This window comes from Anneissia japonica, unplaced genomic scaffold (assembly GCF_011630105.1).
Source record: "Anneissia japonica isolate Jap-2015-1 unplaced genomic scaffold, ASM1163010v1 scaffold287952_len401801_cov160, whole genome shotgun sequence".
NCBI lineage: Eukaryota > Metazoa > Echinodermata > Crinoidea > Comatulida > Comatulidae > Anneissia > Anneissia japonica.
In genome coordinates, this window is record NW_022744320.1 from 150535 (window position 1) to 168992 (window position 18458).

General features: G+C 33.2%; 2 protein-coding genes across 2 annotated transcripts in view; both read left to right on the forward strand.

The window, feature by feature from the left end:
* Nucleotides 1–529, forward strand: part of LOC117119611 (calcium-activated chloride channel regulator 1-like) — a 23411-nt gene extending 22882 nt beyond the window's left edge. The window contains exon 9 of the mRNA XM_033264445.1: nt 75–529. Within this exon, the coding sequence (XP_033120336.1) occupies nt 75–529 (455 nt within the window). The remainder of the gene's footprint in view (nt 1–74) is intronic.
* A 7674-nt stretch (nt 530–8203) lies between these two features.
* The window catches only part of LOC117119624 (calcium-activated chloride channel regulator 1-like), a 14592-nt gene continuing 4337 nt past the window's right edge, over nt 8204–18458 (forward strand). The window contains exons 1-8 of the mRNA XM_033264459.1: nt 8204–8399; nt 9890–10184; nt 10778–11055; nt 11744–11989; nt 12629–12853; nt 15017–15316; nt 16464–16688; nt 17044–17473. Of these exons, the coding sequence (XP_033120350.1) occupies nt 8229–8399; nt 9890–10184; nt 10778–11055; nt 11744–11989; nt 12629–12853; nt 15017–15316; nt 16464–16688; nt 17044–17473 (2170 nt within the window). The 5' untranslated portion in view covers nt 8204–8228. The remainder of the gene's footprint in view (nt 8400–9889; nt 10185–10777; nt 11056–11743; nt 11990–12628; nt 12854–15016; nt 15317–16463; nt 16689–17043; nt 17474–18458) is intronic.

Sequence of the window (18458 nt, forward strand, 5' to 3'; positions counted from 1 at the left end):
TATGTGTGTATGTATGTATGTATACTATAAACTATAGTTTTATATACTAATAGAAAATTTATATGTTGTTGCAGCATCAAGATATGAACTTAAAATATCAAAAAGCTTCTCCGAACTTCAGAGAAATTTCGTACATGCAAGTGAAATTACAAACGCTGACGTCATTCAAGGAAACATAGAAATTGTCAATCCAGCCGGTGTTGTCGAAAAGATAACAGTAAAAGTGTCAGTAAGCGGACAAAATTTAACATATTTTTTTGCCATTCGCGCCCATGACGAATCAGGAAATTATGGAGATGTTTCCAACATTGTATCTGCTAACATGGAATATATTCCCCCAATTCCTGTTGAAGAAGATGAAAAGAAAACAATTCTTTGGGTGACACTCGGTGTCGTTTTACTCATAATTGTATTTGTTATTCTTATTTGTTGTTGTAAAAAGAAAAACAAGGTCAAAAACAAGGTCGAAGACAACCCGGATAGCCAGAATAAAGAAAATGATCCAGACGTCATAATTCATGATACCTGAGTTTGACGTAACTCCTGTAGTAGCTGTCTTCTTCGGACGACACATGACGTCATTGACGGGACCATTAACACATCATTGAAAGCCAATATTTACCATTATGCTACACAATATACATTTAAATTATTGCGTTTGATTGAGAAGATTAGCTTTTTGTAACCCAAAATGAAAGTCTGACACATAGTCATCCTTTGGGTCAGAAGGATCCCGGAGCTTATTATGGTCAGAAGCGTTCATATCTCTGAACATGCCCAACTACAGCCTAATGCTAAGGATGCCTTACGATTATCTGTGGTTTAAGTGTATTCATTTGAAAACAAGCAAGACACTCTTCAGAATTAAGCACAATTAACAATGATAAGAAAGTGTATATGTCTGAAGGAATAATATTCCAGTAGTTTGACCAAAAATAGTTATAAACAAATAGTTTTTGTAACTCTAATACAACGAACATTAAAAATATAATTGTAAGATTTTTTACGTGCATATAAATCATAGAATTAAGAAGTTGTTTTTTCTTTTTATTTAAATATTTAAATATAAAACTAGCAACTTAATCATTATCGATATCCATTAATTTTAATAAAATACCAATACGTCTGCAGCCCAAATGAAGAACATTATTGGAAATAAGCTAGGATAAGTGTTTTATAAAGAAATATTAAAAGGGAAGAAGTGTCTAATTGTATTTATAATACCCATAGATTTAAATACTTTTTTTGGATTGTAATTTTGATGATAGTCCATCTCAGATGACGATCATGAATGTCAACTCCGAAGAAAGTGTTTTAATTGTACGTACAATTGTATTTCCGTCAATAAATATGTCGAAGTTGTTAGCTTTCGTTGAGAATTGTGAAAAAAATTAAATAATTTGTTTTTAGTGTATTAAGAAGAAAATTATTTTAAATGAACAAGTCACAAAATGTTGATAAATCATCATTAAATGTACTAAATTTTTAAAAAAATTTAGAAATGTCTTGTATAAGTGTTCATGATGTTTTCCGTACGGTGTTTATTGTGTTTTATGTATTCCATTCTGTAAGTGGCGGGCTCCCCGCTGTCGAATGTGAATTAAAATGAAATAAAAAATAAAATAAAATAAAAATGATAAATCAATGTTAGAAGTTGAATAGAATAAAGTTGTATCATCAGCCAAGGATATCACTTGTAATTTATCACTGACATTTTTGTCAAATCATTAACATATACAATAAAATGTAATGGCATAAGTACAGACCATTGGTGATTTACAAGGCGTTATTTATAGTTACGGAATCCAGAATAAACATGCCGGGCTGATTGACAATTTTTCAATTTAATCAATATTCATTTGTCCAATATAATTTTTTTTAATACATCAGAAAATCTTTGTCTATACATTGCAACATATATAAGATAGAAAATTAAAAATATTATGAAAGGTTAAAAAAATACAATATATATAATTATTTTTTTTTTTAATGTTGAATAAGGTAACAATTTCAGAATTTATTTAAAAATTTAGATTTGATGTGATCTAGGTGTTCATTACATGGGTAACAAAAAATATTTTGTAACATATTTGTTGCAAGTAGCAATATTGTGGGACTAATGATTTGTTTTAGCGTTTATTACGAGTAGATAGACTGAATATAGATATGGGATGGAAAATGTGTACTTATTGTACATCCAATTGTACTTTTAGTGATCTCCGCTAACAATTTCTTACATTTCTCATAAAATGAGGTAGCTCCCATGTAATCCGACAAAATGAAATCACATATAGAATGGTTTTTTTATCAATATTAAATTGACGTGACAAATAATGAAGTCGTTGATGACCTTTTATTGTACAGTACAGTCTTAGTGAACTAGAGGACAAACCAAATGCATTAAATGTTTCTTAGATGTTTTTTTGATGTAGTGGAAAAGAGTTGTTGTAGCGCCTTTCACACCACAATGCGCCCTGTATGGGGCCAAGTTTTAGGTTTTATAATCAGTTTTATTTTATTTATTACGAGCCTCTCTAGGCGTTTCATGATCAGATTATGATTAAAAATAAAAGGAATAACACATACGCGGAGCGACAACTTAATTTATTGAAAAACAGGAGCAATTCCTGTTGTACATTCCCGGAAAATTATGCCTGCAGATCCATCTGGTCCGGCTGCTTCCCTATTGTTTCTATTGTCAAACCAAGTACAGAAATTATTTAGTGATGAGGCTAAGCTTTCATCATTTAAACCTGAAAGCATTTTACACGAGGTTTTAACACGGACACTCACTGCTTCATACGACTGTCGCACGACGAATCCACATTTGCATCCGGCGAGTGATAGACGACGCAACGCCGTCTGCTGATTGTCAGTGGCAATCGGAACGGATCCTCATTAAAAAGACGATTCGAGTGTGTTCCTTCGTCGCGTTGCTTTTGCGTCGCCGCCGCACGCAGTGAGTAACCGGCTTTAGTCTTACACCCAATTAATAATTTTAGATCATTCAAAGTTTCTCTACAAAATGTTGCTTAATTTTGCTCTTAAATTTCTGTTTAGCATTTTCATGCTAGATTTTAATTTAGATTTAGCTAATTTAAAACTATTCTAGTCCTTATTTTTTAAATGTAAGAATATTAATTTCTAAAGCAGCATTATGATATAGCCAAAGCTAATTATCCGGTAGGAGTGGCGCCAGTGGTGAGCGGGGCCCAAGCTGCATTTGGAAAAGGCAACAGCACAGTAGAACATATTATTATTCGTTACAGAGGTGGCACCAGCAGAGGGCCGGGGGTCGTGAAGAAAAAGCACAATTCGTCAAGGAGAAAAAAATATTATATGTATTTTTTACATATTAGTAGACTCTAAAATCGATTAAATAAGCCTTTGAAACCCCTAAATTGTCGAAATTGCCACTTTGCTTTCATCGGGGAAATCTGACACCTCGTCTGGGGTACGCTCCCCCCCCCCCTGTCGGGGACCTCGGTCCCCTCCCCGTCGGGTAAATCCTGGCGCCACTCCTGATTCGTTATATGAAATATTGATGATCATCCTGTGGAATTTTATATATATAACTTTTGTCCATTTCGAAAAAGACTTTGACTCGATGCACAGAGAGTGCCTTTGGAGTATCTTAAGGAGCTATGGAATACCGAACAAAAAAGCTGATTCAGAAAATATATGAAACAGTAAATGTGCGTTGTTAGATGATGGAGTCGAATCGGAATGGTTTAAAGTCAAATCAGGAGTAAAGCAAGGTGATGTAATGTGATGTAATGTCCGACTTCATATTCTTGATCGTGCCGATTGGATAATGAGGAAGACAAATTATGGTAACAAAATAGGGATATGATGGAAGCTTACATCAAAACTTGAGGATTTAGACTTCGCGTTTATATCATCTAGTGTTCGACAAATGCAGACAAAGACAACAAAACTAAACGAATTTGCAGCAAAAAACAGGGCTTAGGATAAATAAGAGGATAAATTGCAACGACAATAGAATAAAGATTGAGGAACATTAACAAAATGAGGTCAATAAATACGTACGCATAACTTAGTGCCGCTATTAGCGAACAAGGAGGCGGCTGCGAATACATCAAAATTAAAATCAGAAAAGCAATAAGTCATTTATAAAGCTGAAACAAATATGTCCACCAAATACCTACTGAAAACCAAAATTAGGTGCTTCAATACTCTAGTCAAATCCTATACTACTTTATGGATGCGAAACATGGAAAATAAATAAGGGGGCTTATAAAGAAACTTGACGTATTCCAATTCAAATGACTAAAAATAGTTTTAAAAATCAGATAGCCATCAGCCATGACTAACGTACAAAAGTAAAAAATTAGTGAGGACGTAAAAGCAAGATGATGGAAGTGGATTGGCCATGTACTGAGAATTAATCCTGAATACCACTTCCTTACTTTCTTTCTAATGTGTTTGTTAAATAGACAAACAAAAAGGAAATGAATTTTATTTTCTACAGTCGCAAAATAAACAGATTCTAATTTCCCTATCGATATTCATACGTCGTCCGTTTTCAATCAGCAAATTATGGCAAGATAACCTAAAACGTGAAATTATTGTTCTGTATCTCAGATTTAGATTATAAACATAATTTTTCACATATATTTTCGGGCCTAATAATATTGTTATAAAACTGAAGTCGAGAATTATTTTTTATTATTTCATTTCCTTTTTGAAATGCGACATCTAAAATTCTTTTGTGAAAAAAAAGGTAAGAGGTTATCATCAACTAAATTATTCCACATGTAACTAAAACTAGAATTATATAATATGTTTTTTATTTTGAATGCCCAACAATATATGTCCTTTTCTGCCCAATATCGTTGTCTTTGGTAACAAATACCATTTTGTTAATTTTTATCCAGTAGTTTATCATTCTTAAAATTTGATAATATTTGATAGGAATTCTACCCAAATCATTTATCACACCTTCAATTGGACGTGATTGTTGGACATTCAAAACAAATTTACAATGTTTTATATGTACATTTATATGTTATTTTTGCAGTCTTTATATCCCCAATGTTCAGGACCGTACAAAGATTGGAATTACTTGTCTTTCAAATAGTTGTAATTGTATTTCTGCGGATATAAACCCTAAGTTTGACATTTTATTTCTTACGTTAACAATACTCGTTTCCCCTTTTCTGCCTGAATTTCAACATGATGCTGCACTTTTAATTAAAATTAAAATGAAAACCTTAATATTTATATTCTTTAACGATTTCAAACTTAACCCTATCGATATACCATTTATTATCTCTTCCTAACACTCCTCCATTTCGAAACACCATATCTTTAGCTTTGAATTTATTAATTTCTAGTTTGATCGCAATATTGTTTAAATCAATTTAATTGTTTCTGTAAACCGATTCTGGAGTACGAAAACAAAACTAAGTCATCTGACAAACAATAGATGTGATATAATATCATTATCAAATGGACAATAATGAAGATTTTCTTTCAGTAAGTGTTCTTGCCAGTTATGTAGGAATAGAATAAAAAGAATAGGAGATAAGACAACCTTGCTTTAAACCTCTGTGGCAATCTATGTTATTTGTCAAGCTATGGGGTGTTTTTATTTTAAGTTGTGTGTGTACATAGATTGTATTAATTTAACAACATTTGGAGGAATATTGAAATCGTATAATTTACAAAATAAAATTGATTTCGCTATGCAATCAAAAGCATGTTTAAAGTCAATAAACGCGCAAAACAATATACCCCTTTTTTTCTGCAGTATAGCTTTTTTTACTAATGTTTCAAGTATAAAGGCATTATCAGTTTACAATATTTTCTAAAAACCGCTTGTTCTTCTGATGACTTATAGGCATTCTCTTATCCTAATTTCAATTATAAAAAAAAAAAACATTACTAAATATAGACAATAATGTAATGGTACTATAATTCATTGGGTTATCTGGATCGTTGACTTTATGTATGGGTACAGCTACAGTATTCCTTGTGGCCAACTTTTTGGATATTCACTTTTTTCAGAATTTTATTAAATACTATTGATCAAATTATTGGTCTTGGCCCTTCTCTGATTGGTGCTGCCACGAATGGTGCTTCTCTCGGTCTGTCTGAAAACACAATTCAACATTTCGGTCTGTGGTCTTTCTTGGCCGTTAAGAGTTACATACGGATCCAATCGTTCACTTTATAAAATGTCCATTCTGGTACCGTTTGGGCAGGCACTCGCTGTACTATTCACCGTTGTCTAGGTGGTGGGCCAGCGGAGCATAGTGGTGACCTTTCTTTGTAGGCGGGTCTTTGGCGCGTGCACCCAGATTGTTAGTAATTAAATATGTTTTTAGTTATATTGATGTGATGCTTCATTTGTTAAATTATTATTTTACAACTGTTCATGTATGATTTATATTGTAATCGCCATTAAAGTATTTTATGTATTGATCACGTTTCTGGTGTATGTCAAATATAACAGTCTTTTATATTTATCTTATATATTTATATATACTCTTTATATTTATTCTTTAGGGGCAGCTTTATGTTCCCATTCCCATAAAATGTTTAGCTAATATAACGACATCAATGGGTGGCTTTATTATTACACATTTTGAGTTGACTATATATTAAATAGTGTCTCGTCATTGAATAAAATGAAAATTTATATCCAATTCGTTGTTTGCTTTCTTTGTTTCGTCTTATAAAACTGATACAAATAAACCGATACAATTATTAACAAAATGACAATAAAAACTTACTCTATACGTAATATAGATTTATATACTTTAACACTTAAAAAAATATATATCTATGGAACTCTCTTACTTTTGTTAACGCTTGTCCAGAAGTGGATTTTTTTTTTAGTAATTCATTAACAGTTTTTAAGAGGCTTGCCTCTGGTTACCTTTTCTAGTAATTTATTAAATATTTAATTTTAAATATTTATTACCTTTGTTATATTATATTATTTTCAGTACTTGTATTCCCTTCTGGTAAAGTAAGTGCAATGACCTTTAATAATATATTACTTCGTAACCCGTCTGTATTGTTTCATGTTTTTTTTTACAATCCTGTAAGTGGTGATTTTTGTTTTCGCAGTTGACTTGTGTGTAAATAAATAAAATAAATAAATATAATAATATAAGAAAGATATTAATAAATCAACAAGGAAAGGTAATACAGTGTTCGAATACAAGAAATGATGAAAATATTTATTTATATATTAAAATATACTGAAAGATGTTTTCTTTCATATAGGTAATAACCAAACATTATTATTTTGTCCTAACATAATCCATCTTAATATTAATGTTGATAAACATGTTCAGATAGAGGTGCTGACTTGGGTATCATATAAAATGCACCATTGTGGATGGCATGTAGCCATTTAAAATGTATCTTAGGTGTTTTCAATGATAAGCGTCTAATTTTTCTATAACTTTTTTCGGTTTTGCCCAGCTCAGTACTTATAAAAACATACATAAAATCACTAACCCGAAATGTGTATAATATATATTTAGGGACAAAATATGAATTGATGGCTTCAAGAAAATACTCCCAACTTCTTTTACCATTACGTGAATTTACGGTGAGTAACAAATGATGACATAATCTATGGAAATATGTCTATAATAAACTCAGCCGGCACTTAGAGAAACGTTCACCATAAAAGTTATAACTCATGGTAAGAAAGCAACATACTTCCTTGCTATTCATGCTTAAGGTAAGTAAGATAATTATTACGGAGAAGTTTCTAATACTATATATCGTGTCGGCAAACATTAAATATATTCCACCAAATTTCCGAAAAACCTTGAAGCGGAGCTTAGTGGGTGTATTGATCGACAATATCAAAACTTTATCTCAATAATTCGTTAATACATTTCTAAACATGTACGTTAAAGGGTAATTCCCAAAATCGTACCCAAAATGTATTCTAAGTTCATTATTTTAGTGCTATAAAAAGTTCCATTGACCGTGATGTCATTATCAAATAATTATCACAATGTCTCTTGTTTGTTAACAAAAACACTGTAGGGAGCACATACAAAAGAGTGATAACATTTTTCAATAGACCTATTGCGATATTTACTGTACAAATAGAAGATACCGTAAGCGTTATGCTATAAAAGAATAATTTTAGGGGTAAAATTAAAGTTCCGAAGAGGATGTAACCATATTATGTTAGTGCGCTCACGTTAGGAAGAGGTACATATTTGAACGCCATTATGGATAAACGTTTCTTAACATCGGCATTTTTATTTTATGTGTGTATTGTTATAGTGTCAAGTTCATGGAGTCGCAATCATGTAGCCTTGGAAAATAACCAGTACAACAACGTTCTCATTGCTATTAACAAAAACGTTACATACGACCAAGAAATTATTAACAGAATAAAGGTATTATTTTATTTTTGTTTCACTGCTATAACATCTCTGATAAAAAAAAACAATTGTTAATTAGGATAATATTTTCAAAACGATAGTTGATCTCGGAAGAGCAAACGATATTTAAAACAATGAAGTAAAAAAAAACGTGTATGTAATGCTTGCAGCTGTCGCTGGCGGCACATTCTTGACAGCTCACATATTATAGCTTACGAGCAATGAGCATTTTAATTTTAATGCGTATTTTGTATCTTCATACTCACCGATATCGAGCCGTTGTTTTCCACAGAATTGTATTTTTTCGATATTTTTCCTTATAATTTATTCATAAATTGAAGGAAATAAACCGGAAACCATTATTTTGACTTCCTTGTAAAGCTCTATTTAGGTGCAATAAATACGTCATCATCAGGGACATATTATGGGCTCATCACACAAAATTTTTCACAATATTTTTTTTTTAGATTTCAAGGTATTTATACAAAGTTAAGTATTCATCGTATCCGTACTGTACTGCTGATGTGTAGTACACTTTTTGTTTTTTTTATAAGAACCAGAAAAATTTTGCCCAGGCTAAGTACTCATATTTTTTGGCCGATTTCAGGCTCAAAATGTTCTAAATTTGTTCTTATTTTACAAACTTATCAAACATAAAAAAATTATTATTGTACAGCAAAAATGGGCCCTGAAACAATGCCCTGGAAAAAATGCCCCAGAAAAAAGGCCTTGTAAAAATGGCCGCAAATGACAGTACACCTGATTATAGGGGTATTACATTGTCACACCTACATTACTGCACATAAGGTAAAAATATAATTTTGGGGTTTTTCAAAAACCTCATTTGACATTTTTACCTCAGCCTCAATTTGTTCTTATTTAGTTATATTTTAAGCAAATTTCAGCCTCAGTGTTCTTATAAAATGTGTTCTTATAAAAACAAAAGTGTACTGCAGGAGCACAAATCAGCATACGCAGAGCTAAATGTAAATACGCACACAGTATACTGGTTGTATAACTATAGCAAGAGATGACTGTTACAACAGTTTGTTATCAAAAACTAAAATTAAAAGACGTCGATTTACAGATTAGTAGAGCATGCATCATTAAGTATAATAATTTTCCTATAGTGACTCAATCATTTGAAGAATCATTTATATTATGTATACAAATTGTATTCTGCTAAACGGTATTACAGTCAGACATTGTTTTGGCATACTGGCCTCTGAACACATCGCATAGCCTACTTACTCTATGATTGGATTACGTCAGCAATGCAAATATAAAACCCCTCATCACTACATTACTTTAGATAACCCTATATGATTTGACTCATATCAACGTTACCTCGATATACAACAATGTTACGCATAAATACACTTACTTTATCATTAAGTACCTTAGATTGACTGACATTATAAACTTCTCTATATTTCTACATATGTATTCATATTATTTGTATGGTTTTATAATTTCAATAATTTTGTTGATTATTTGTCTAAAAGGAAATATTTACAAGTGGGTCTTCGAGATTATTTGAAGCTACCAACAGCCGTGCTTATTGGAAAAACATCACAATTTTAGTCCCAAAATCGTGGGCACATAGGCCGGAGTACGAAGTTGTCAAAACAGAGAGTTTCGGCAGGGCTAATGTTGTCATCGACACCCCAAATCCTAGATATGAAGACAACCCATACACGAAACAACTTGGTGGATGTGGAGAAAAGGGAGAGTACATTCATTTAACTCCGCGTTTCTTGCTCGATAAAACAAGAAGTGAATATATATGGGGTCCCATGGGTAAGTAAAATCTACTAACAGTATCTTATTATTGGGATAGGTAACCATACAGGCATGCTGTTTCACACATAATTTCTTCAAGTGTCACATGAAAACCTTTATTTGGAAACACTGGGATAGTGACTGGTGGGGGTAGTTTTACCTCCAGTTTAAGTTAGTTTTAGGTAGTTAAGATTAGTTTTAATTGTAGTTACGATGTCCTGGGTATGACGTTTAAATGCCTCCACTCGAATCGCAGCCGACTAACTGGCAGCCCCATCTACGGCGTTAGTGGCCTTGGGTGGAAGGGTGAATGGTCCCGAGCAAACAGAATTAGCTGAACAAAGGGCGGATGAAATCCTAGGAGCTATTTTAATCATCATCATCATCATCATCATCATCATCATCATCATTATTATTAATAATATTTTTGTTATTATTATTATTGTTATTATAATTATTATTATTAGTAGTAGTAGTAACAATAATAATAATAATAATAATAATAATAATAATAATAATAATAATTCCTATAATAATTTCTATAATAGTGATTGATACTACAAATAAATGATTAACATTTACTTGATTAAAATATTTTTTCTTTATTTCAGACAAATTGTTAGTTCACGAATGGGGTCATCTCCAATGGGGCCTATTCGACGAATATTCGACTGACGAAACAGCAGCATTCTATGCACATTCAAATCAAAACGTCGAAGCAACAAGGTGTTCTCTAGCGATCAAAGGAAAATATATCAATATAGATACCCAAAAGGACTGTTATCTTGACCCGGCCACTGGTGTTTATCAGAGTGAGTGTGCCTTCTTTCCATACACAGCAGGTCAAAGGGCAACAGCTTCAATAATGTACGGGCAATTTATCGAAACGGTAGGTTATCAAGATATATAATGTATATACATCGCCCGAGGCATTGGGCCCTTTCGTAAGCCCGGCATGCCCAAAAAAAATATGTAGTTTGTATGCATGCGCTAGCATTTTGCGTCGTCGTAAACGATATCGATTTTGTGAAAAAAAAGAACGTAATCATCCAAGCGAGGGGTTTTCAATTTTCGACATTTAAGACGTCTGCCGTTTACACGAAAGGTCCGGTTCGATTCCCGATGGAGGCTTTTCTTTTTCATTCTCAAAAAAATCCAATTCTTCTACTATCATGTTTATAATAACCCATAATCTCTCGCTTAAATTATGAGGGCCGCTTAGGTCATTCAACACTTCATTTTACAGGCAGACAACCAATCAGTCAATTTTAAATTTTTATTTGATTATTGTTATGTTTTGGGTAAAGTTTTGCATTTTGTTGTCTCACTGAGTAATAATTAACTATATTGAGTTCAGCTGGTCCTATCTTAGTACCATCAGGGAAAAGTAAAATTAAACTGTTCGCTGTTACCACTAGCCTGCTAATACCTACTCTCCAACGACCCTGATATAGGCCTACAACTAAGCCAAGGGATATTAAAACTAATATTATTTTGATTTCATGTACATATAGAAATAATATTGAATTTCGTCAGTTGTTGATATAAATTTATTGTTAATATATTTCTTATTGAAGGTCAATACATTTTGCCATAGTGATCCCAGCGATCCACTGGGTTATCACGACGTCGAAGCTCCACATAAACACAACATACTGTGCAATTACAAAAGTTCATGGGACGTCATGTTGGAATCAAGCGACTTTAAGGATGGCAACAACCCACCACTTGCAAGCGACACCGATACGACACCAACTTTTCGTATTGTCCAACCGACCGACAGGCGGGTGGTTTTGGTATTAGATACGTCGGGGAGTATGTCGGTAATTTGCTTTACGTACATCCATGATTTTATTTAAACGTTATACTTTAATGTAATATACTTAATGCAGTAATAGTAGAAGCAATTTTGGTATGTATTGCATTTTCCTGTGAAGAGAAATCTAAAAGAAGATTATCTTTTTCTCTTTTATTTAGAATTTTTGAGCTGAAACATTACATGGAATTTAAAGAGCGATTGGTTTTGGATTATGTTCTGTTTGTTTGTTTGTTTTTTCTTCTTTTTTATGTGGTTAAATCATTTTACACAATTTACGATAAAACGCAAAATAAAGATTTTTCACTCAATCTCGTACACTTGATATTCTTCGAGCTCCAGATTAAACAAAACCCATAGGAAAAACGTAATTATTAACTGTTAAATAAACAAACTAGTTAACTAAACAAAATTGTCACAAGATTTGTTTTTCAATCACATTTAGAGTTATATTTCAGTTATAATTGATTATCATGTATAATAATTTAGTTTTGAGTTCAGTATAAGTTTAAATTACAAAATTACAAAATCGACAGCCAATACGAAATGGCGCGGCTTTAACGTTCTAGAATGTACCGTATGAAATAACCATAATTATAATGTTTTTATACGCTAAACCAATGTGAACATTTTTTTTTAATCCTAGGGCGATCGTATTCTGCAACTTTTACAGGCATCAACATACTACCTGTTACATACCATTGACGAGGGCAGTTACGTAGGCATTGTAGAATTTTCTTATTCTGCCACCGTCTTATCTGAACTAGTCTGTATTGTTAATGAACAGTCACGTGCGGATCTGGTAGCACTATTACCAACATACGCAAATGGAGGAACATCCATAGAGTCCGGTGTGTTAAAAGGAATCGAAGTAAGAAACAGTTAACAAAGTCATCAATAATGGATGAAAATATTCTTATGTCAAAACAAGTATTTTAAGTTAGCAGTCACTAACAGCTAATATATTCAAAAAATTGTTTCATTCAATCAGCCGCTGAAATGTTTTAATAATTATCTACACAGTTTCGCTTCAGAGAAGTAAGAACCTCGCTCAGATAATCAGTCATTATTAAAGGATGAACAAATAGACCATATTCAGAACACCTTAAATTCTATCAGCCGCTAACATTATTACGGTACTATTCAAAGAAATTGTTTCATTCCATTAGCCTCTAAAATAGTCATCATCATCTACACAGTCTTGCCTTAGAGAAGGGATCAATTACGTCACAATATGTCACGTATATTTGTTTGTGGAACATAAAGGACTTTAAAAGGTTAAAGGCCAGCTCCGGGGGAAAAATTCAATTTATTTTATAATTCAGTTCATAACATAAATTACTTTTATCTATATTTGAGAATTTTTACGAATTCGGTTGCGATACAGTGTTAATTGAAAAAAAAATGCCCATTCCCAAGCGGAGGTATAGCTCAATTACAAAGTAAAATTCCTATTCCTTTACACACAAATTGTCAAAAAAGGAAGCATTTTTAAAAAATCTGAAAAATATTAACGGTCCCACAAAAATTTACAAAAAAAAAAGACTATTCTTGGGTGTATTAACCCATTTCATTAATTTCTGATGTTTTTACTCAAATTAATAAACGTATTCTTTCGTAACTGTCAAAAATTCCCACATGATTTTTTTTTAATGAGCATGCGCGAACTTGCGATTTTTTTTCAGTCAATTTTTTTTCTGTGTGCGATCGGTGTGATGCTACGACGACTCGAGGGGTCGATTGAAATTTAGGGACGAGAGAGAATGAGGACAGGCCTACAGATAGGATAGACATTGATTTAAATTATAAGTTAATCCATGGAGGGAAGTGAAAGCTCAAGGGTTAGGCGTGTTTCGCATTGATTTAAATTATAAGTTAAACCATGGAGGGAATGAAAGCTCAAGGGTTAGGCGTGTTTCGCAAAGGCGAGCATATGCCTTTGAACCAGAGGCAATTGGCCCATCCAAACCCAAAGGGATTCAAGTAGACAAGTAGATGAAAGTGCCAAGGCAACAAAAAGAAGCCTGGAGAATGTCCTCTCTGGATTGGTGCCGATGCGGAAATTGCCGGGCCGTGAAAACGGTGAAGGGCAGTATTTGCTGTCAAGGAGGGGGAAGACTTCATGAAAAAATCGTAAAATAATAGTTGCCTCATCAATGCAAATAATTTTTAGAAGTTATACTTGGATAAAGATGTGTTTAGAACTTGTATATGCATAAAAAAAAGACATTCTTGGTGAAAACGTTTCGTAAGATGAGATAAGGAACAGGTAGGTAGATAGATGACACCGAGTCTAGGGATAGCCTAGCCCGAGGCTAGGCCGCATACGTTGGCAGCTAGATTTCAAATAAATACTGTGCTTAGTAAAAGGTCCTAGCATAAAACCTCATATTGACAAATATCTCATCCTTTTCAGGCAATGAACACATAGAGCTACGAATTATTTTCAAAACAAAAAATTAATGGCCCAATTGAAACTAAAAATTTAATAGGCGGCGTAGGCCTGAGCAACATTATGTATTTAATCAAACAAACAAACAATGCTTCATTTTAAGATAAGAGCGATGCTATTTATGATGATACAGAGAATGACATAGGCGCGATGAGTAAATTCCAACGTGGGGTGACAAACTTTCTCATTATGCTAATCGTTCGCAGAAAGGTCACTTAGGCGGGGTCATTGAACTATCGGAATCCCAAGATACTGAAATTCTGTAATGCCTGTATTTGCCTCAATTTTTCGTTTTCGTATTTTCCGAGAAATTGCGTTATTTTTTGTCGCGATTTTGGTATTATCTCTTGAAATTGATATATATATAAACATATAACCAAGAGGAAATGTATGACCGGAGCTGGCCTTTAAGATTCAGAAGAGGTGTTGAGATAGGTAGCTCGATGTTGTATTTAGATTCGCAACAATAGTAATAGATAAGCCTAACAGCCTCCTCATAGTAGGCTCATATTATGAGTGCATTATTCATAATTGGAATATGTTTTATCGATTAATTTTACGATTAACCGAAATCTATTAAAGGTGTTATCACGTGGTGGAGAAGATCCAGCTGGAAGTTACGTTCTTGTAATCAGCGACGGGATAAATAATGACCCCACTGGTATCAGTGGTATTCTGGATGACGTCAAAAATGCAGGCGTTATTATTGATACGATTGCATTTACTGACCATGCTGATTATGACCTTAAAAAACTTAGTGATGTTTCTGATGGAATATTTTATTATTTCGACGGAAAAGAGGATATATCAGTACTCAACGACGCATTTACGGCCACCGTCACGAGTAGACCAGATCTAAGTATACAGGATCTCCCGATAACAGTGAGTTTAAGTATTGTTTATTCATATTAACCACAATGATATATTTCATTAAACACTTATAAATATAAATTCCGGTTATTGCCCAATATTCGTTCACTTTTACAGACTAATGGCTTTATTAGGTTTGTGGTACGGTTAAAATAAGTGATACGTAACAAGTGTTGTTAGGCAAATCCATCTAGTCAAAGTGGTAAATTATAAACTCACAATTCTTAAGGTTAACTAATCTAAATACAATAATGCTAATCAAAAATATTATTTACAAAACAATTCACTAGTCATGATAAGGATTGGTATTTATAAAGTGTATTAGTAATAATCACGAACAATGTATATTAGTCATAATGCAAACAAAGAAATTTTATTATATGGTTTGCAAAGATAGAATTAGAAGAGTTAGAAAAACTGATAAAACGAACGTTTATTACGACTATTAAATATTGTGACTAACAGTCTATATTTTATGATTAGCAAACCTTTCTTTATTTAGCCTAACAAATTGTTTGTTTGCCCTCCAACAGCATTATAATAGCTATTGTCCTGGCTAAAATAACACATTCGGCACAATAAACATATACTAAACTTCACTTTCAGGATGTAAGGTTACTTTTATTTACTGTATTTGTACAATAGTACCCGAATCCCATAAGTTAGTAGTGTGCAAAAGTCCAGAGGGCGACATACTAATCACATGATCGAATGTTTTTCACGAGAAATTTAATTCCCTTAAGTAGGCCTAGTTTCATACGGATAGATTATCTTGGAAAGAAGACCACAAAAAAAGAATAGTGTGTGCATCTTATTTATTTATTTATTATTAATATTATTATTTCTTTTTTTTTCTGTAAAAGACAGGGAAAATGTGAGGGATTTGGTTTTTTGTTTGTTTTTTTTTACCTTGAGGGGAAAAATTTTTTTTTTAGCTATTCCCGATTTTTCCGGAATTCTATGGCTGGCGCTGAAGTAGACTTATGATTAGCAAACTGGTTATTTTTTTTATTATTATGATTAGCTAAATCCATAATAAAGAGCTTATGACTTGTGAAACTTGGAAATAATGAATCTTATTAACTTAAACTGCAAACTTATATTTTGATGATCTCGATGACTCTGACTAAATTTAATCAAATTTTGTAAATGTAATTAGCTTTACAGCGAGGGCCTGGTAATAGTACCATATGGTGCCGTCAATGGCAGTGTCTACATTGACTCGTCTGTCGGACTCGACACAATATTCAGTTTCTCTTGGATTAACAATGATAGAATTCAAGTATTTTTGAAAATGCCTGATGGACAACTTCTTGATCCGTCCTTATACAACACTGATGTAACATCGAAGACTATAACAATCGGAATAGACGGTACAGCAATGGTAAGAGTAAAATAATACACACTTGCTTTGTTAAACTTCAATTTTACATTATTAATGCTAATACATACTGATATTAATGTTGATACTGATGCTAAGACTGACAATAACAGCAGTATAAATACTGGTAATAAGGAATCAATAATAATAATGTTTTTAAACATAATTGTTATTATAATTGTTATTATTAAGCTTGTATTAAATGCCTATCTGTTTTATACTTACGAAAATAATCAATAAATTGTATAATATACAAATACGCTGTTATAATAAACTATAAGTGTGGAATGTTGAAAGGTTTTAAACTTAACCATTTGGTATGAAAACGAACCTTAAACTATGTTTTATTTTTCTTTAGATAGGAAGATGGGAGTTTAGGGTCGTAGGTAGCAGATATTCAGATGTTGTTACCGTGAATGTTCAGTCGAAGAAATCTTCTGAAGAGGAACCGATAGAAGTTCTCGCAATTGTTGGTGATCCATCGGTAAACTACACAGGAGGAAACCCGAATCCCGTCATCTACGCAATCGTCACCCAAGGCTATTTACCTGTAATCAACGTGCACGTGACTGCAATAATTAGTGGTCCGTCTAATACTGTCATAGAAATTAAACTTCTTGATAATGGTGCCAGCGCCGATATCACCAAAAATGACGGAGTATATTCAGGCTACTTCCAAGAAATATCAGGAAATGGTCGCTATAGTGTAACCATTAAAGTCGACAACTCAGCTCAGACAGCTGCAGTGAACGCGGCAAAATCAACAGGCTCACTACCGATCAAACCAGGTGCGTCACGCGTATCAAAGTAAACATTTTAGGATTCGGTTTGTTGTCTGCTTAGATACAGGTCTCCCTCTACTTACAAACTCCTCCAATTTAAAATCACCTCCAATTAAAGACAAATTTTCAGTGAATAACTAAACAATGCCTACATTTAAATAATGAAACAACAAATCCCCACCGATGGAACCCAATCTCTCTTAAAATAACTGCCTAGACTGATTGCAATCCAAATAGTTTCTGACTGATGGTTTTTCCTTGCATGTGATGTTTATTTAGAAATATCAAAACTCCTTTTATCACCACGAATTTGACTGAGTCCCATGGATCCTGCTAATTCCTTGGAATCTACTCATTCCACGAAACCTGCTCACCATTCCACAAATTCAACTGTTGGTATGTGAAAAGCTTTACAAAACATAGGAGTTCCTTAGCCTGGGTTCCAGGCCCTAATTTTTAGGTTACTCACTCTTTATTGCATTTAGTGCGCGCCATACCTAATTTAATTGGCGTCCCATACTCGATTTCTTTTTTTTTCGAATTAGGGCCTGGGCAAACGATTCATGCGTGCAATTTCCCACATCAAATTTGATGTGGGATATCGTATGCATGACTTCATGCATCATTAATAATCAATCTTGGTAAATTTTCAAAATTGAAGATGCGGATGTCTCGACTAGAACAAGCTCCTGCTCCCTTTTGGCTACCTACTTGAATTAAAACAGTTAGTATAATAGTTCTGGCCTGCTGCGAATGACATGGACTGATAACCGTAGGCTATAAACTTGGAACCTTGCTCACCACTAGCTGCTACACAGATTTAGGCCTTTAGGGTAGAATATTGTTAAAAATGTAGGCCCTGTAAGTAAGAACTTAAAAATAGGCCAAGCCTCTACTAGTCTAGGCTAGGCCTACTACCTGACTCCAGGCGAGGCCTGAGCCATCCTACTGGAAAGTTAAAGTTTTGTTGTATTTGTATGGTATGCCATCT